Raw genomic sequence first — 20693 nt, 5'->3', positions numbered from 1 at the left:
GAAAGAAATATCTCTCATCTTGGAGAAGATGAACATTCTAGTATCATGGGAATTTTTCAGTAACAGCAAAGAAAATATTTGTAGAGGTATTTTGTCAGGGCATTCAGAGACAACTCTAAAAAGGAAACAAACTTATCTGGTTGCATTAAAGGAAAAATGTATCTATTTTCTAAATGACATAAAAAATTCATTGGAGTTGCTACTGATTTACACAAGTATAAAAATGCCAGAATTAAATCTACAGATGCAAGATCTCTTCTTTCTGAAAGAACATGGAATGAATTCTATGGGAACACAGGAAACAAATTATTTTTTTCAGAGAAATGTAAAATTAAGGCAATCTTTGAGTTCAAATAAAATATTTACCTGAATATTAGTATTTTGCCAGAATATTCCAAAATGGGAACTGTGAATCTGCTATTGATATAACTAAAGCTTGAACTGATGGGTAATCTGGCATAGCCAGCTTGTTGCCACTTAAAAGCAAAATCTTCCATTTGTCTCATCACTTTTCAGAATCACAAGCTATGCAGCAGACAGAATCTGGTGGATCAGCAGCATTCTGTCCATCTCTGCCTTCCCTGACTCCCACAAACTCCTGCTAGAGGATGTGGACATGTTCAGCTGCACTTACTCCCTCACCCATGAAGTGGATTTTGCTCACCAGGCCGACTGAGTGGGGACTATGTGCCTTTCTTCGAAGTGTAGTTATTGTGTTTCCTTGTGAGACCAAGTTATCACAATTTAGCAAGACACAGAACATGTTCCTTGGATAGATGCTATCTTCTGGCTACGGATAGATGTCCATACTGATTTTATTAGCTTTCTCACCAGCTTCTGGAACAGTGAGAAATGGAGGGCTGTCAACTTCTTTGCAGTATCTGGTACAAACCAGATAAGCAGCTCAAATCACTCCTTTCAAGCTGAATGCAGAAGGACATGAAAACCACATCTCATTTTTCATTGAGATTTATCTGCATGGAGGCTTGCAGGGGTCCTCACCTTTCCCTTGCTCATCACAGATTCAAAGACCGTGGGGAGGTTCTAAAATGATTTTGTATGCTTTGGTATGCTTTAATTTCAGATTGTAGCCTTTACAAAAGCTCCCTAAACGTCCCAAAAGGTCTGAGCTTTCATTTGCTTTGTTTGTCTGACAGAATCAGGATGAGGAAAGCTCCAGCTACATGCAAGAAAAAACACTTGGAGAAATCAATGGAGTTATAATTGTCAGTCCTGTGCAGAGGTGATCACCTCCCCGTTTTGTCTCAAGAGGTTCATCCTCACCTTTTCAGGTTTGTGAGAAAGAAGCAAATCTTTCCCAATTACTTCCAAGATGTATTCAACGTATGACTTCAGTGTATTAAGCTTTCCTACTACTTTACAGGAGTACTGTTACTGATACACTCAGTGTAAATCAAACCCACTCTACTCATCTTCATTAAATACAAGGCTGAGAAAGGTATATAAAGTTTAGATTAAAATCTGACAGCCCAGAACTTCAGAACAGACTGAAGGATTTATTTTTTTTTTCTCTTTTATGGGATTGAGCTACTAACATTTAAGGAAACCCAAATGATCTTATCTTCCCCCAAGGGAGACACTAAAACAGAAAGAAACTGAAAAAGTCAATTTCATTCTAAGACTTGATATGACAAGTTTAAGCCTCAAATTATTATACTTTGAATGTCCAAATTGCAAATCCAGGGGGGTGGGAGGGTGGGGTGGGGATGGGGAGAATTACATTCTCAAGCAGTTGCTGTAAAATTTCTTTCAGCAGCTGCAGAGAGAAAAGCAGCAGAAGAGCCTTTTCCAAGTGATTAGAGAACTATCTTTACAGTTACAGAAATTCACTGTGAAAGGATTATACGCTTCATCGTATCTTGCCATAATAGTTTCTAACATGTGGGACTTTTAGGCAACTGAGCATAACGTAGAGCAGCTTAGAAACTCCTCAAAGTTATTTTCGGCCTGACTTTCTCTTTAATCAGGACATCAGGCAAAGCTACCTATTAATCTCATATATATTGACGCATTTTGCTAATAATGATGACAATATCACCTGGTAGGAATAAGTATTTGGATTAAATCAAGGTTAAGTGTTTTAACTGGTCAATGTTACTACATCTGCAGAGTATGCTGAGGGAAAGCTACACAAACAAGGAGAAAACCAGAAGATTTGTTTAATGCTGAATATTATGAGTTTACTATTTTTTTCTTTTTTATAAAATAATTTTTATTGCCCAATCTCTGCTTTCCTCTGTGGGGTTTCCCTTAAAAAGGTGCGTCTCTTATTTCAGGCAGCAAAACACAACCCAGGCACAGAGATGATCTGCTCTTACTGGGGAATGAGTTAAATGAATAGAGTGCTAGCATGATAAGTTAAAGGGAGTCCTTATTGCCAGCTAGAAAAAAAAAACGGCTTTATTTATTACCACTGTTAATGACTAGATTTTTATCAAGGCATCTGCACGAAAAGAATGGCATTCATCCACTTACTTGTAAACAATCACCTTTGGAGAATTCGTATTTGTGGGACTCAGTGGTTTGGACTCGTAGGTTGAATAAAACAGAAAGAAAACTGAGCTCCAGTGGCATTTCAGATGAGGTTTTCAAAGTGAGACATCTACTGTTTGTAGAAACTATGTATGTCCAGTGTCGTAGAAAGATATGAATTGCCTACGCTCTCACTGCAGCCTCTCATAGGCAAGACAGGAATACCAAGTGACTATTGATGCACACCTGTGTACACAAGATTCTTTCACCTGTGGTCACTCACTACTAATGGCACGCTTAGGCAGGGGTCACTCAGCAAACCAAGAGTTACCATGTTCATTCAAAATCCATTCTGAAACCTGGAAAGGGGATCCAGAGCCCTGACAGCTACAGAATGGAAAATGTTATATGATAAACTCAGTTGCTATGAAAAGATATCTGACATCAGACAAGGTGACTACCCTCACTCTCTTCAGTTCAAGTCAGACTGTGGAGTGGCCATTTTTCTGGAGCAAAGAGAGAATGCAGCCAGCCTACATCTGTTAGAAGACTCCTCACCGACTCTGATTCCTCCTCCTCATGCTTCTCATTCTCAGGGCTCCAGCTCCTTGCCACATTTCCAGATATAGGGCTGTAATACCAAGCGTCCTGATTTTGTGCCTTCCATAGTGTCTAATCCACTTGATAAAATACTGAAAAACATTATCATCACAAGCATGCAAAATATATTCAAGCTGTGACATACAATTGCAGAATACATATAAAATGTGGTTTTACTATTCATAGATGGCTAGAATACAAATTCTTTTTCTGGGAGTGGGAGGAAGAAAGGAACAGATTCTTCACACCCACTCTGCATATTTCTGATTTGGTGCAAATTATGAATAATAAATTGGTTCCAGTCACTCAGGATTTTTTTTTATTAAAAAATTATAAATTCAGACAATGGGAAAAATACCATTTTCTCTTTGCTTACCTGGATCACCATGGTGAGAGGGTTTCCTATTCAACTGGATGACCTTTTGGTATGGTTCTTGCAGGGTTTTTTTTTGGTTTGGTTTGCTTTTGGTAAACAAGTAGTCTTCAGTGTTTTTACAGCAGTTGTTATTACAGAAACTATGTCTCTTGCACTTCTTATCTTGGAGGATGGACAAAATAAACAAACTGAAAATAATACTACAATGAACAGTAAATGATGAATGGCTTACAGTACAAAAAACAGTGTAAAAAGGAAGACAAGTTTAAATATTGTTGTGTATGAAAGGGATGAAAATAATACAAGGATGAGAATAAGTAAAATGATAGGCTGGAACATCTGGGAAAGTAAATACAAAGACAAAGAGAACAGTCAATTAATGGAATAGCAAGTCCAAAGTTTCAACAAAATAAATAGTGAATCAGACTATGCTTGTGGAGGGACCAACTGCCTATCTCCCATTGACTTCAACAGGAGCTCTGCATGGCCAAGCCCTGACGTGTCCAATCTAACTATTGATATTATTTGTTTAGAAATAACACTAATTAGTTTGCTTTAAATTTGTATAAGCCCATGCAGTGCTCTGCCTTTAAGTTAATGGGAGCTCTACAAGCTCAGAGCTATAGCAAGCTCAAAAAGTAAGCATGCTAAATGTTGTTTCTGTTTGATTTCATGCAATACATGTATAGCAATTGATTAGCTTTAAACTCACTGCGTCTGTGACTTTCTGATACAAGGAAACAAAAGACTAATTAGTCAGGAATAAGAAATAACATCTTTCACCTTAATCTGTCAACTACTTTGACCATAAACTGGCAGAACAGCACGAAGTAAATTAACACAGCGAAAGACTTCCTAAAATATTAGATAATATCATGATCAATAGCAGGATTTGTCAACTATAGGATTGCATGCTAAAATAAGAGTAGGCAATTTTAAATTATCATGGCAAAAGATGTTGAGTCAGCAAGGAATTTCCTCCCCCAAAACTCTCTGGAACAATTCTACATAAAAATGAACTACAAAAAAAAAAATGTTAGTCACTACTGCATGCAAGCAGTGACCCATAGGCCTTCAAAAGATACAATCAGTTACAGTAATTCCAATATTCACACTACTGTATGGCTCTGTGACTGTACAGTAGATTTGCATAGTTTATTTTTCTCTGTGGTTTGTCTTATTCTCTATAATTTTGGAAATTTAATGTTTCCTCCTGTTTAAAATTAATAACATTTTCTTTCTATCCATTTAGCAGGAACCTAACCACTAAGAAAACAATCGTGTTCATTTATCTGCCAAAAATGCTGTCTGCGCTGCCTTTACTGGAGCGCAACTCTGGCAAATGCACTTGCAAAGCCAGAAAGGAGTAAAATCTTCCACCTCCTAGAAAATAATTCTTATGATTTCCACAAGACTAGACTTACTCACTGCTCACAAACAGCCCCATTGGTAGAACAAGGCTCCATTTGGCCAAATGAGGATTTAAATAATTTAAGTAGTGATTTTTTCCATTGTCTAGAATTAAGAATTTTGATGTGCCACACATCAAATTTGAGACTCAGTTCACTTGGCACAGCCTTTTTACCTGTAGGCCTTAATAAGTAAAAGTCTACCTGACTCACTGACAAAGGTTCATCTGCACTTCGGTCATCCGAAGACTTCGGAACTTCCAGTCTGTCGATGAAAGCCTGAAGCTCTTTCCTGAAGGCCTTCATCTGTGCATTGATCCGGTAAAGAAGTTCATGCTCGCGTATTCTGCTGCCATCATCTTCCTCATCCATCAGTCCAAAGAGGTCCCCATTAGCTACATAAATTCTCGCCTCTGTTATGATGGTGCTTGTGTCAGAAATTAAGCGATCTATTGTCTTGCCCAGCCGCTCAGCTTCAGAGCGAATGTCCTTCATTTGCTGCCTGTCAGTGAAGTTTTTTTGCCACCCAGATGCTGTTGGATAAAAAGACCTCGTGGGTGTCAGGCAGCGAATGTTGCGTACCTCTTCAGAGTCACTTTCTCCACCGATGGGGCCTTCCCTTTTGCGGTGAGGGGGGCGGGAATCATCATCACTCTCCTTTTTTCCTGCATCACTTTCTGCATCACTGTCTCTGGGACTACCACGGATCCCAAGATGAGAGGCCAAGTCATAGCGCTGCATGTTGGACATTAAGACTCTGTTCTCATACTGGAGTTGCATGACTTTGCCACTCAGCTCATTGATCTGCATTCGCGCGGCTTTTAGCTCCTCCTGTAATGCTTCTGTCTTGGCATTATCATGGTGCCTAGAGCTCTCATGGGCTCCAGACTTGTACTTGTATTTGTTCAGCTCAGCTGTTATGCGCTTGTTTTGTTCTTCCAAATCAGCTAAATTTCTCCTCAGCAATTCTGTTTCATCTTCTACTAGTTGCAAATGCTGTCTTAATTCTGACAGGGATTCACTCTGCTCTCCCAGGAGTGGGTTAGAGGTGCCTGAGAAATCATCTCCTCTTAAATCATCAAGCTCTGCTTTCAGTCCTCTATTTTCTACTTCTAGTTCAACTATTTTCCTCCCAAGGATGTTAGCTTCCTCCTCCACAAGTCTCAGTCGAAGCTTGAGTTCAGCTTCTCTTGTGGTAGGTGGCCCACCTGCTTCACCTTTTGGCAAGGGACTGTCCAAATCCCCATAAAATGATCTATATTTTTGCAGCTCATGTTCAAATCTGTCTTTTTCTTTATCAATTTTAGCCATTTTCTTCCTCATCAAGGCTGCTTCTTCTTTGACAAACTGTAACTGGCATTTCAAGTCTTCATTGTCCTCCTTTGAAAAAAGAAAAAGCAGTATTTGAAGAAACTTGATATAAAATAGGAGACCTCCAGTGTACGGTCTTAAGTTACAAGATTAACAATCACAGTACCCACAGCTTGAGATACTAAGAGATTTTCCTGCAATCATTTTTTCACTAATCAAGAAATTCAAGAGAATAAACTAAATACTCAAATTTAAAAGACAGGAAAAAGCTATTTTACTTGTGATTACATTTCACACAGTGCCCAGAAAATACAGGGCAGGGGGGCGGCAGGTTCAGGGGGGGAAAGATAGGATGAGCTTGTAAAAGATCCCTATATTTTCTAGGCTTGCAACACTGTACTAGACTTCACAGTGTTCAAAAGTCCTGAAGTCAGCACACAAATGGCCTATGATATTGTTTCACCAGTGCACCCATTTACAAGTTTTGCACAAAAAAATTGCATTCATGAAAGCTGGAGGCTTCTGTTGCAGCACCAGTGGGTAGATCATTTTGCCAAGGTGAGGAGCCCCAGAGAGGAGCCTTCAACACTGGAGCAAGGGGAAACACAAGTGTGTAGAGTGCTGGTGTTCTCAACATAAGAAGGGCATGGAGCTGTTGGAGCAAGTCCAGAGGAGGCCACAAGGATGATAAAGGGGCTCAAGCACCTCCCATATGAACACAGGCTGAGAAAATTGGGGCTGTTCAGCCTGGAGAAGAGAAGGCTGCGTGGAGACCTCATAGCAGTCTTCCAGTATCTGAAGGAGGCCTATAAGGATGCTGAGGAGGGACTCTTCATTAGGTACTGTAGTGATAGGACAAGGGGCAATGGTTTTGAACTTAGAAAGAGGAAATTTAGGTTAGATATAAGGAAGAAGTTCTTTACTGTAAGGGTGGTGAGGCACTGGAATGGGTTGCCCAAGGAAGTTGTGAATGCTCCATCCCTGGCAGTGTTCAAAGCCGGGTTGGATGGAGTCTCGGGTGAGATGGTTTAGTGTGAGGTGTCCCTGCCCATGGCAGGGGGTTTGGAACTTGATGATCTTAAGGTCCTTTCCAACCCTAACTATTCTATGATTCTATGATTCCATGATTAGCTGGCCCTTGATGTAGTGTTGTCTGACTGCACATTTGGTCTAAGAGCTCTCAATTTCACAGAATACAAAGAGTAAAGAAAACAAGCAAGCAAAATGCAAATCTACAAATCATGTGCATAATTTCCATAGTGTCCCTGAAGCCTCCACATGAGGATGTAGGCTACAGTTATTACAACGTACCTCTGTTGGTGTCTGCTGTGACTTCTTTTCTGATTTTGGTAGGTCTTTGCTCCCTCTTCTTTTGAGTGATTGCTGCAACAGTAACAAAATTAGATGCACTGAATATTTCACTAAAGAGGCATATAATTCATATTTCGTTAATTTTAAAACACAGCAAGTCAAATGTACCTATAAAGGAATTAATTTCTTGCAATCCTAGAGATACCAAATACAGAGGGTAGACACAGCTGCCCCAAAATGACACAGTAATGTTATACAACTAAAGTATTCATTTAATCAGTCTGTCACTTTTTTAATTTAACGCATTTTAAAACTAGTGCATACTGAATGTTTAACACATAACAAGAGAAGTAAGAAAGCAGATATCCAAAGTGGTAACTTACAGGCGTGAAAGCTGAGGCAAGCAGTGAGACCCAGCTTGATCACTTGATATCAACGTTACTGGGGACAAGGCACTTTGAGATGTATCTAGACAGACATGTAGCCTTAGCCTCTGTGATAGGCAAGCTACATAAAACAGGGTCACTGAGATCCTATTGAGTGTACATTTATAAGTACACCTTTTTCTGTGTCCACCACAGGCTTCAAGCTTGCAGTCATACTCTGTAGGAGTACACTGTAAACAAACTCTGTGCAAACTCACACATAGACCTGGTCACTAGGTTTGTTCTGTTTTCAGAACATATTCAAGTAGATACAATTTAAAATTGCTTGGACTGTAAAGACCTAGTGAGAAACAAATCATATTATCTTAAGAACGGCACCACACACAAGTTATGCACCACCATGTGAGCAAGCTTCTTTGGTATCTTCTCATCTGCTACATAGCCAAAGTGAGTAGAAAAGAAACTCCTGTTTTTAGAGCAGGAAGCACTGGGATGGAAGCCTACTAGCATATCCAGCAAAAATCTCATTATTGCTGACAATAGAAAGTTCATTAGGGGGCAAGTGGTAGCAGGGGAAACGAACTGCAACCATCCTGCTGTCAATGCTCAATACAGATCATCAAGAAAACAGCAGGAGAAAGGAAAGCGAGTGAGAGAATATGTTAATACATTACACCCCACTTGCAGTTATTCCCAGTTTTTTTGTTCCCCAGGTAAAATGTAGGCCTGAGGCAGGACAGTGATACAAAAAACAGCATCTCCATCTGAGACTATTCTCTGGTAGCAGGATCCTTTGTGCCACTGAAAAACATGCATTTCCTTGCACAAGCCAGGCTGAATCTAAAAGCTATCCAGTTCCATACAGGGGGAACTAAAATGTGCTCATAATCCTCAAGGAACAGAGTACAGTGGGCAGGTATGCTGTACATAACAATCCTGTGCACTATTTGCCCGCTGGTACCATTTGTTCTCTTTGTTCTGCAGATCATCACCATAACAAATATGAAATTTGTGGACTGCCTGTTCCAAAGGAAAATCAATGCCATGGAAATGACTCACATATAAATATGAGCAAGCAAAAGAGATCATTTCTCACAAGGGTTTTTTGCTCAAATTTACTATACAGTTATACAGAAATTAAGAAAAGCAACCTCAGATTCAGAATCAGAACCAAAATTCACAGATGGGTCCACTAAGAACCAGAATTAAAATTTGTATATCTCTTGCAAAAACACTGAATGCTCTCAGTAGACAACACAATAAAACCAATCAAAAATCATTAGCTGTGATAGCTAGATAGCTGTGAATTACAAGCTTCTAAAGGAATCCAGAAAAGACATGAAAAATAGTTAAATTAACTTCACTTTTTCCCTTTAAATATAAAGCCAACACTTTCAGGATCCAGTCTACAAACAAAATTATTCTTCAGGGTCTCCCAGCAGTTATCCTATTGTGGAAATGGTATACACATGTGGAGAGTTTTTTGTTATTTTTCTTTTTGAACTGTCAAATTTATAAAGCGTTAAACTTTCAGAGGAGCAGCTTCCTCCTCAGTATTACCATTAATCATACCACTATGTATTATCAGTTTGAAAAAAAACCCTTTCAAATCAGTTAGCACTGCAAAATTCTCCAGGTTCTTGCCAATACCACCCACTGATAAAACAAATAGGGGATAGTTAGACTATATTTCTACTTGATTACATAAATGCCTTCTATTCACCCTGAAGAGCTCAGCATTTCTCCAGATTTAAGGAGGTTCTGAAATGCTGAGCTGCAACTTCTTGAGTGTCCTACAACTTTTCAGAAGGTAAGAGATACATGAAAAAGTTTCTATGCCAACAAAAAAAAAAATTAAAAAACACAACAGAAAAACAAACAAACAAAACATGGCAGGGGGGTTGGAACTAGATGATCTTAAGGCCCTTCCCAACCCTAACTATTCTATGACTCTATTCTATGAAAACAAAACCAAACAAAACCAAAAACCACCCCCCACCCCCCAAAGCCCAATCAACAGACCCCTCCCCCCCAGGAAAAAAACCCCCACAAAAAAAAAAATCCAAACAAGCCTACACAGAGCAAAAGTATTTTCTAGGTTTGACATAAAATGAAAAATCTGTTTTTCCCATTTCTCTCCATATTTTTTTCTGTTCCTTTTTGTAGTTAGGATAGCAACATTTTAATTACAACAATAGCTGTGGCTCTGTAATGACTAGGCACTCCTTTCTAGTCTGTTCTACCGGAATTACAACAAACCATATGTGAAGCTTGTACCATTCACCAATGAAATGATGGTGTTTAGCAACAGAATTCTGTAGTAGAAAGCAATGAAGAATGTGCACAATTCAATTAGCAGGATAATTTGGGTAAGTGGATTAGGCCTAGCTGGAACTGCTATGATCTCTTTTCTTGTGAAAATGAGACAATTTCTGATCACTAGAGGTTAAGATCTCTCCTGCACAGATCTCTGATGACAGATGACACCTTCAAAGTCACAGTACCCTATAACATCATGTTAAAGCACTGAGGCAACGCTCATACTGACTGAAGAATGCCACATATCAAGCAATACATCCCACTGTAAATAAATTTCTGAGAGTTTTTTCTGAGGTACACTTCACAATTTACAGTGGCTACCCTTTCTATCATTTCTCTCAAGACTTGCACTACTCCACTCTTCCAATCCAATTTTTAACATTAAACAATTTACTGCTGCTAATGAAAGAAATTCATCAAAGCAAAACTGAAAAAAAAACAAACAACCATTCAAGTAAACATATGACAAAATCAAAACTGGGAACCCAGACTCCTGCAAGTGAATCTTCATGTTATCCCTGCAACTGAGCACTATTAAAACTTCCTGCATGTTGCTTGCTTTGACATACTAACAAATGTCAGAAATGAGTGATTCAGCCATCTTCATGTACAAAACCTGTTTGTTCAAAAATGTTTGTGTTAGATCATCTTTTAATACAATTCACCACTTGCTAATCCTTTTCCCATGTAACAGTGTGACACAAAGCATATTGTAGTGCCATTAAAAGACACCCCTGCTGTTTTCTCAACTCTAGCAAAAAATCTGCCCCTCGTATTGCAGAACTCTGAAAACTTGTTGTGAAGGAGAATTTGGGAGCTCAGATAGTTTTTCTTCCATAGAATTTTAAAAAATCATACTGAGTACACTCAATGATTGAGTTAAAAAGACAAAGGCAAAGTAAGAAAAACAAAAGTGCTTTTACAGTATCTGATCTGTAATGCTTACCAGACAGCATTACAGTCTTAATAACCTTGAATCAAGTTACCCATCTGCAGAAGAAAAGAATAAACAAACAATGCATATAAGACTATTTCTACAATGGAGACTTTGCTAAACTGCCCAAATAGTAATGAAGTATTTCAACAACACTGGGGATAGTAAGACTAGCAACTGGGGCATGTATATTGTATAATCTACCTCTGGAAGACAAGGAGGTAAAACTGGATTTGACCTGACTATGCTAGCACTCACTGTACAAACACACATGGGGCTATGTGGGTGTCCACAGTTTAGATAAGACCACAGGTAATATTCATATTAGAGTCACAGCAGAGCACATGCAGCAAGCGATTCTGTTGCAATGTTCAGCAGCATCAATTCTCCACTGACCTTCATTGGAGTTTATCCAATGTCTTGCTGGTGCTGCTAAGCACTTCTCAAGACCAGATGGTATAATCCTTCTCTTGACAGACTTAAACTGCAAGCCAAATGTGCAGTCCTATGATGATCAGTGCTTCTCAGGTGTAAAAAGGCCAGAAATCTACTCTGAGAGTAACACAACGCTGAAATAATAGCATCACACTTCACTGAGTAGGAAAGCTGTAAAATGAAATCCTAAACAACAATAAATCACTCAACAATTCATAAAGAAGCCCTATGTAAAATATACTAAGGTTTTTCAAGGTGCTTAAGTTTGACAAGTCAAGCCTGATCTGGGGGTATATAATCTAAAAAATCAATGTTGGCAACCACAGGAAGAATTCCTGTCACATAAAGGGATTTGTGGGTGCACAAAGCCCCCTTAACAGCCCTTACACCTCTTCACAGAGCAGGCTAAGGCAAAGGCTTCTTGCATCTCCACAGCTGCAACCAAACCTTCTCATCTGCACACAACTGTACTATACACGGTCATGGTTAGCTGCCTCCCAACTGCTGTGACAGGTCTGCAGAACTTCCAAAACCAGAGCAAAGTTAAAACCATCTTTACAGTCTTGAAATGTTGCTGAATATTAAACAGCTTTTGGGTGGCACATACTTGCCTCTGTCTGGCACAGAGTGACTATGAAAAGGGAAGTGGAAATATGCCCTAAGACTCAGTGCATTTTCCCTTCAGTCAATACAGTTGAGTAGCTCACAAGGCTGGATCACAACAGACACAAAAAGATTTCTTAATTTACTGCCACTGACTCTAATTCAATGTCTTAGGAAATGTAGGAAAAACCAAATGGACACTATCCATGTTGACATATTGAATATTAATATTCTCAAAAAAAAAATTAAAAAACTTTGGTTTTAAAGTGTCTCTTTTATTCTGCAAGTCTACCAGTGCAATTTGCCAGCAACGAATTTGAGACACTGGCTTTGTCTGCCACTGGCACAAGGATGTAGAATGACACAAGGCTTTACCTCTTTCACCTCCCTTCTAGAGCAGAAGCAGTCCTGAGAATGTCAGTATTCCACCTGCTTGCAAAATTAAGGCAGGAAAAAAAAAAGCAGTGGATAAGTGAAATGCAAAGAAGCACAACACCCTATCCATGAAGCACACACTAAGTATATCCCTACTAGCTCTAGCAATGCTCACTTTGTATTAAAACTGGCATATTTTAAAATTATACAAAATGAAAAGAATCTTTACTACTTCACCATGGAGAGAAAAATAGTTCTTACATAATCTTTTGAATGTCTTCATGTTACTGAAGAAAGGAGCTGCCCTCCAATATTTGTGCTGTTTCACTTGCATTTAATAAGGAGTTATTTCAGCTAGCATTTTCAGATCCTTTACCATTATTCATTTGCCAGTTAAAAAATAAAAAATAAGAGGAGAAAAAAGGTTACACAACATTTTCACTTAACCTCTTGCATTTTGAACCAAAAGCACATTGCTAGAGTAAATGATAAATAATTCTGTGGTATATCTAGGTAAAAGCATTCTTCGTAATGCATAAAATGAAGCAGCACATTCGTGTTTCCTTCTTTTTTTTTTATTTGCAAAAAACAGGATCATCTTGAGCAGTGGAAGATAAAAGCTGCCTTTTCAAAGCTCTCCATATGACCTGGTCAAATAGCTGGCCAAACCCTGATACTTTGGTTACTGTGATTACAGTTCTTCATCCACCAGGATATCATAAAATAGTGGAAGCAACTTCTCTGAAGAGGAAGATGGTCTCCTGACATTTGAACCTTTCAAAAGATTAAAGAGCCAGACATGTTTAGTTCCCCAGCACTATCTAACTACACCTTATTATGGATGCTGAAATCACAGTCAGCTTACACTCAGCTCCCTAATCCTCAAATGCAAAAGCAAATCTCAAAACACCGTGAATATCTTGTAGCGAAAGTGCAGCATAAGATGTTTCGTTGCTAGTCATGCTAGCTAAACCTATTCCTTAGGTAGCTGTTTATTTGTCAGCTCAGCTATTTGTCTTTTTCAGGGAGAAGAGAGTCAGCCTTTTTGCCAGGGTTTGCACAATGCCTAGTACAAAGCGCTGTCCCAGACTTTATCTGGGATTGCCAGTATGATAGACACTATGTTAACATAGTTCAAAATACCATCACATAACAATAGCAATAATCACAGCCACAGACATGGATATGGCAATTATGAATTAAATGCATAAAAGATTTGGCCAAATCTAAAAAAAGTTTTCTTTTGCACACATGTAGAGTTTTTTAGCCTTTGCAGATCTCAGAAGAGATTCCAAATAAATTTTCATGAGAACGGGAAAGCTTGAGCAACCAGATTAGGTTCATTGCCTTGATTACAAAAATGTATGCATATAAACCAAAGAGTATTTGCCATATCCCAACAACAACAAACAAAAGGTTATTCTGAAATTTAAGAGTAATGAAAAGAATGATGCTGCACATGGTTTGTACTTCTATACTGCTCAAAATGTGTACAGAAGCCACTTCTGCAAAGCTGTGGGCTGATCACACATGTACATTTGCTTTCAATCTCATTTCATACTGAATAGTTGAATTAAATGCTCAGACAGCTCTCATAGAACTCAGGTTATTGAAAACAGGATAAGACTCCACAGTGCTCTAAAGCTATACCAGTGTGATGCTGCCACAAATTAAATCTAACTTTAAATCTAAATTTTGTTGAGCAGCTCAGGTAAGGTGCTCTGGAAAAATAAACCATGGAGGCTAGAAGCTAAAATAGAAGGAAGACATTTTAGCAGTTGGGGCATCCCCACACCTACCTTTCTCACTCTGGTACCAGTCTACCATAAGCCTGCACCTAGTCCTTTTTGGGGTATTTCAACCATGCAAAGATGGAGATGAGGGGAAGGAGAATATTGCAGTGCTGTCTGAAGCAGTGTCACTGACTACAAAAGGCTCAGAAGACCTGTGACTGATCCCCATGCCTCTTCCTCCTAAAAGATGACTCTTCGCCTTTAATTAAACACACTCAGGCTCTTAAGTGAAATGCTACTCTCAGCAAGAGAAGAGGCTGTGCCTGTTAGGCTGATTTAAAACCTTCATGTAGAGATTGACTTAGAGACTGTTATTTAAATGTTCCCTTTGCTATAAATGTGAAAATCTCGCTCTGAAATGAATTTGACAGTCTTCAGCTCATTATAAATATTTGATCACTGGGATGCATTTTTAACTGGCTATTATGAACAAACATCAGACTCTTCATCATTTACCATAAATGTCAAGAACCAGCAAATCACCTGCAAATTAATGCCACAGCAGTGCTAATAGGGTTACACAAGAATCAATTCTTGTGTAACTAATTATTTTTTTGCTGCTGCCTGGAAAAAAACAAAATCATATTGGATAAAGACTGCAAATAGAGTAAAGATTGGAGAAATGTTAAATACTGAAAAGGACAGTCACTGTTACAAACCTTGGTGCAATCAAATATCTGGTTTAATATGACTAAATACAAAGATACACATGTAAGAACAAGGGGTGAAAGCTATGCTAAGACAACAGGAAAACCCTAGAGAATAAAGAAGATCTTTTGAAAAGCCACATCTCTGAAAAAGACTACAGGGTCATAGAAGATAATCAGCTGAAATAATGTCCAAGGATAATTTTACGACCAAAAGGCTTAATTCTGTCCTAGGATGTAGATATCAAAAGTTCACTGTACAGTAACTAGAAAGGGATGTGCCTCTACACAGAGTTAAACCACCCTCAGACAAGTGGACTGAATCACTTCAAAAGTGTGCCTTTTTACTTTGAGGGAGGTCAAATTCCTAACTTAAGATAAATGCTTAATTTTTAGACAGCTAAGTGATATCAACCCTAAGCATGCAGATACTTTAAAAAAGCAAACAAGCAAGCAAAAAAAAGCAAAAAAAGCAACCAACCAAACAAAAAGCACCAAAACACTGATGCTGGACTCTTCAATTTAGTGTGGTTGTAAGAACATATCTTTCCTGGCTGGTCACTAACTTTCAGCAAATTCACATGAGAAGGGAGTTCCAAATTTTTAACTGTTCCTGGGACAGTTCAGGGAGAGTTGTTGTACACTGGTCTCAGCTGTCAATTTTTAACACAGAGCAGCACCCTTTTCTGAAAAGTTAAAATAGCTGGGGGTTATTCAGGACAGACTGATCGTATTATACAGTTCTGGCTTTGTAATTTCTGAATGCATGAAACCTGACCAAAGTTTGGGAACTTCGCAACAATATTCCTAGAAGCATGCCAGAAGGAAAATGAACCTTTGAGGGTATCTAGGTGTACCTTCAAGCCAATGTTCCAGTTCAAAACTCTTTCTGTGGCACTGTTACAGATGCTTCTAATCAATTATTTTATCGAAGATTTAAGCTGCTAGCTTTACAGTTAAACTGTAAAAATTAAAATAATTCAACCAAGCTCATAATATAAGACATTCCTGGTAATTCGGCAAGTTGGATGTCACCATCAGTCACACTTTACAGGGATGTAGAAGCGTCCCATTCAGTCTCCTTTCAACTACAGTGACAATACAGCTAAACTTCCCTACAGCTTCCTTCCAAACAAGCAGGACCACACCCAAACTGTCAGTCAGGAATAAGCCCTGACCCAGGCTAGACCCCACATCATGCCCAGGCACTGAAGCAGTGGTAACTGATCCAGGCCAAAACCATCCAAGGGATGTGCCAGCAATTTCTTGTCAGTGTGTGGACCCTTCCTTAGCCTGATTTACTTTACAATTACAGTTTTTGACTAAAGAAAGCAATTGTGTAGCAAATAACTTTGAGAAGAATAACCCAAGCAAAAAAAGGGTCCCAGGTGCTGACTTATGTCCTTTCTCTAAAACATAGTTCCTATGAGTCTGGAAGCTCGGCTCTTATTCTGTGCCTCTGTTCTGGTTAGGTTTGCTTTTGTTTTTTTTTTGTTTGTTTGTTTTAAGGTGGCCATTACTTTTATTTTTTCCTTTAGAATGGAGTTTATTGCAATGAGACTTTGATTTTACTTCAAGACTGTACGTAGTATTGGTAAGAACTTTGATGAGAGAACTTGCAAATCTAAGGCTACTGATACCCACCACAGAAAGGAAAGAAAACAAGGTAACATCCTGTCACAAGGAAGGAACTCCCATGCCCCCATCAAACCAAAATAGCAGTATTATGTTTACAGATTCAAAAGAATTGATCAAAATTTATTCTGTGATGCTTTAAACATATTCCAGGTACACTCTTTTTCACTACAGTTGCCACTCTTTCATTATTACTTTCCCATTAGTAATATTCCAGGTACACTCTTTTTCACTACAGTTGCCACTCTTTCATTATTACTTTCCCATTAGTAATATTCCAGGTACACTCTTTTTCACTACAGTTGCCACTCTTTCATTATTACTTTCCCATTAGTAATATTCCAGGTACACTCTTTTTCACTACAGTTGCCACTCTTTCATTATTACTTTCCCATTAGTAATATTCCAGGTACACTCTTTTTCACTACAGTTGCCACTCTTTCATTATTACTTTCCCATTAGCAAGCAATCCTGCCGCTGCTTTTACACATCCTTGCAAATTTTAAGACATTGCAATAGGAACCAACAAAGCAGCAGAGCAGTTTCAATGACTCTCTGGAAAAAAAAAAAAAAAGTCTCCTAGGCACCTTTACTCACAAAACCCCTTCACAAAAAGATATTTATGGATACTTAGTCTTTTGCCATCATTCACTATTTGCTACATATGTTTTCGAGTTATATTATGACTGACCATCAGGTTGTTTATTTTCAGTTTTGATAAACTCTCTTGGAGCAAATGGCTCATGTAAATTGCTGATGGCTGATACATAATTAAAAATGTAATTTTATGAGGTTTAAGTGTAAACTGCTTCGCAAAGGCACATAATTTGTTCTTGTTTATGGCACGACATTTTCAGAGAATTACTGCAACAGATTTTGCGAGAGATTAATTTCTTACTCCATTATAATTCTTCTCTCATATTCAAAGAAGTAAACTGAAGCAAACTCTATTTTTCCTGCTCACTGTGAAATCGCAGTGTGCTCTGGGCAAAGATGTCAGAATCACACCCTCACAGATTATGAATAGCATCCCTGCTGAGCACTGTTTCTAAAGGAACAAAATATTTGGGCAGGATACCAAAGGTAACAATTTCACACAAGCAAGTCTGTCAGAAGTTACTAGGGGTTCTGCATCTCCAGGCATGCGGTGCTTAGAGAATCACTGAGCTGTGCTTGGAGACGGACGACTGGTTTGCTTTTTCCTGTATAAACTCAGGCAGAGGCTTGTTTCTCATCTCTTTTTAAAAAAGCCTCCTTATTATCCTGTTGTTCTTTTCACCAAAGAAAATTGAATTTTCATAAGGCAACAAGCTGAGATTCCAGATCACACAAACCCTCTGCTTAACTGTGCTTTTAGTAGAAATATTGCTGATATGACTTAGTACTTGGGTTCTCCAAAGGATCCAGTAAACCACTGGGTTTCTGAGAAACCTATTACATCCTCCCCTGCTGCCATCTGGTGCCAGGAGCAAGTAAATTACTGTAACTCTTCGAAGAGTACTGCTTACTACACTGATCCTCTGAAGCTGATCAGCTCTATAAGCAGGCGTACTAGCGTCTCATCTCTCTGCCTTGTATCTACTCCCTCCATTACAAACTGTTTGAAATGAGGCTCAAAACCTGAAGATAAATTAAAACATGAAGTACAATTAGTAAATGCTTGGGGGACAGTATGATGGAGGAGACTCAAACTTTCCCTTTCAAAGCAGCACAACCAAGCATCCATCTCCGGTTACTTGTACACATACAGCATGGGCAACAAACAGAAACTAGAAATCCACAAATATTCACAGAGCTATAGCCTCGCTGGGATCACAGAGACACGACAGGATAGCTGAGGCTAAGATTTAGAATCAGAAACCTTTTCTCCAGTGCTCAGAGTGATGTAGTTGCCATTTCCTAGCCAGAGTAATTCTCCACTGCTGTCAGTCCAGACTCAAAAGTGAAGAGCTACAGCTTGGAAACAAGGAAAGTAACAGAAAAAAACAAGGAAGCTGACTGATTTGTATGTGGGGGTGGAAGAATCAGGAGGAAAGGACAAATTTTGCAAAAGAGAGAAGCTGTAACTAGGAAATGAGGATAATATATTTGGAGTAGAGTAAGAGGAAAATTTACTGGAAAATACTTGAAATCCAGGGAGGAGACTGGATACTCATGAAGAGCTGGACGGATGCAGGGAAGGAGGCAGTGGGAGAGAGAAGGACAAGACTGGAACTTAGGAACCAGAAGACAGAAAAACAGCCACTACTGTAAAACACACTGTGAAAAAAAAATAAATAATTGAGATAAAAAAAACACACACACAGGATGAAGTGCACGAGAGGGAACCTGAGACTCTAACCTATAGGAGAAAGACTGAAAATAAGTGTTTGTGGCTAAATGGCAGAAGGAGCTTAGAGAGAGAAAGGCCTGTCAAAAAGGAGACACACACTGGATTTTTGTCAGACATAGTGGACAAGCTAATATTGGTGATCACGGGGACTAGGATGGGATCATCCCTTACCGGTTCTTTTCATGGGTCTCCGGTTTTTGGTTTTGGAGAGGGGTGTTTTGGGGGTTCGTGGGGTTTTTTTTTAGAGCACCTTTTGTTGCAAAATTTCCGGCTACTCTCCTTATCTCTGTTCAGCCTGAGCACTCAGAGATATAGAGAGCAAACCTGTGCATAAACAGAGCAGCAAAGGTTGAAAGAGTAAGCAGAAAAGTGTAATTACTTTCCTGTGGTCCCACAGCAGGATAGTACCAAAATGAGGAATAGAATTCAGATTCCTCCTCCCAGGTCCAGTGCCCAGTTCCCCAGACCCTGCTGACTTCTTCCATTTCTATGCAGCATATAAAACAGACCGACTAACAGACAGGTACCACTCCAACAAAACACAGACCCATGCAGGGAGGCATAAACTCCTCTGCCCGCAGCGTGAACTGAAGGAACAAAACACATCTCTGGTTCACGTTCCATGTAGCTACAGTTGTCACAAGCTCTGTGTCTGAGCTAATAACTTAGCTTTAGAAGAAGCAAATGGTAGATTGACAACATCACCCTAACGTGGCTGGAAGAACTGAGCTGTCTTTTATCCACCCAGGTTACAGCTCTAACAGAGCAATCTATTTCTCTCTAGAAAGACATATGTCTCTGAAAAACATGGTGCCTCTTACAGTTACATATCCACATTGCAATGAGGATTTGTAAAGCCCAAGGTCCAGTACATCTGTCATATTTTCCCCCATACTTTGTCTCACAACAAACCATCTAAAGCATGGCTGACGGAGCATTTCCTACATAGTTAGAGCAAATGAATGAATTCTTAGTTCACACTATGATCAGCTCTACAAGAGAGTTAGCTAGGCTTTAACAAGTAGTTACCAACGAAGTAATGAACTTTACTTAACTAATACTAATGAATTAATTTACAACTCATTAATTTTTTTATATCTGAAAAAAATACATCTAGCTATAGTTGACTTCTCTTTCTTCTAGGAAACATTTCACAGGACCAGAGAATCATTAGGATTGGAAGGGACCTCTGGAGATCACCTAGTCCAACCCCTCTGCCAAGGCAGGGCCACCTAGAGCAGGTTACACAGGAATGCGTCCAGGCGGGTTTCTCTACTTCACAAAAAGTATTTTCAGCTTCACAAAAAGCATTCCAATTAATAATAACAAATAATAAAGAGGAAATCAACAGCAGTTGCTACAAATGAATTCTGAGAACTGGTAATGCCAATTAAAAAAATTATGTTTCTGTGTGGATGTAAACAAGAATAACATTAACTGAAACAACTTGGGTTGGGAGACCGAAAAGTAGCTTATAGAAATGTATGCTTTGCTGGAACACCTTCCAAATCCTGGATGCTTACAAGCTTCTGCTACCATCCACAACTTCTAGTTGAAATGGAATATATTATAAATATTTTTTCCAAAAGCTCCAAACCAAGAAAGCAAACATCAACTATATCTCTATTAATGGACAAATACAGTCACAAGTCTATATTCACCCAAATGTTCACTGGAGAACTCTAGATTTATCTCTACACAAACACATCTGCTAGCGTTTATGTTTTATATAAT

General features: G+C 38.9%; 1 protein-coding gene across 3 annotated transcripts in view; it reads right to left on the bottom strand.

Moving 5' to 3' along the window:
* MTCL3 (MTCL family member 3) overlaps positions 1-20693 on the bottom strand; it is a 34367-nt gene that overhangs the window by 3514 nt on the left and 10160 nt on the right. For 2 of the 3 annotated variants that reach the window (XM_061474982.1, XM_061474983.1), the window contains exons 5-7: positions 7501-7572; positions 5083-6258; positions 3470-3808 (exon numbers count right to left, since the gene is read on the bottom strand). In XM_061474982.1, coding sequence (XP_061330966.1) covers positions 3698-3808; positions 5083-6258; positions 7501-7572 — 1359 coding nt within the window. In that variant the 3' untranslated portion in view covers positions 3470-3697. The remainder of the gene's footprint in view (positions 1-3469; positions 3809-5082; positions 6259-7500; positions 7573-20693) is intronic. The other variant, XM_061474984.1, reaches the window with a different exon arrangement.

This window comes from Pezoporus flaviventris, unplaced genomic scaffold (genome assembly GCF_033815535.1).
Source record: "Pezoporus flaviventris isolate CSIRO_AGI_PZ_B2104156 unplaced genomic scaffold, CSIRO_AGI_Pfla_v1 ptg000081l, whole genome shotgun sequence".
In the NCBI taxonomy this organism is placed as follows: Eukaryota; Metazoa; Chordata; class Aves; order Psittaciformes; family Psittacidae; genus Pezoporus; species Pezoporus flaviventris.
The sequence above is the reverse complement of the archived record's forward strand: the minus strand, read 5'-3'. Positions and strand labels throughout refer to the sequence as shown.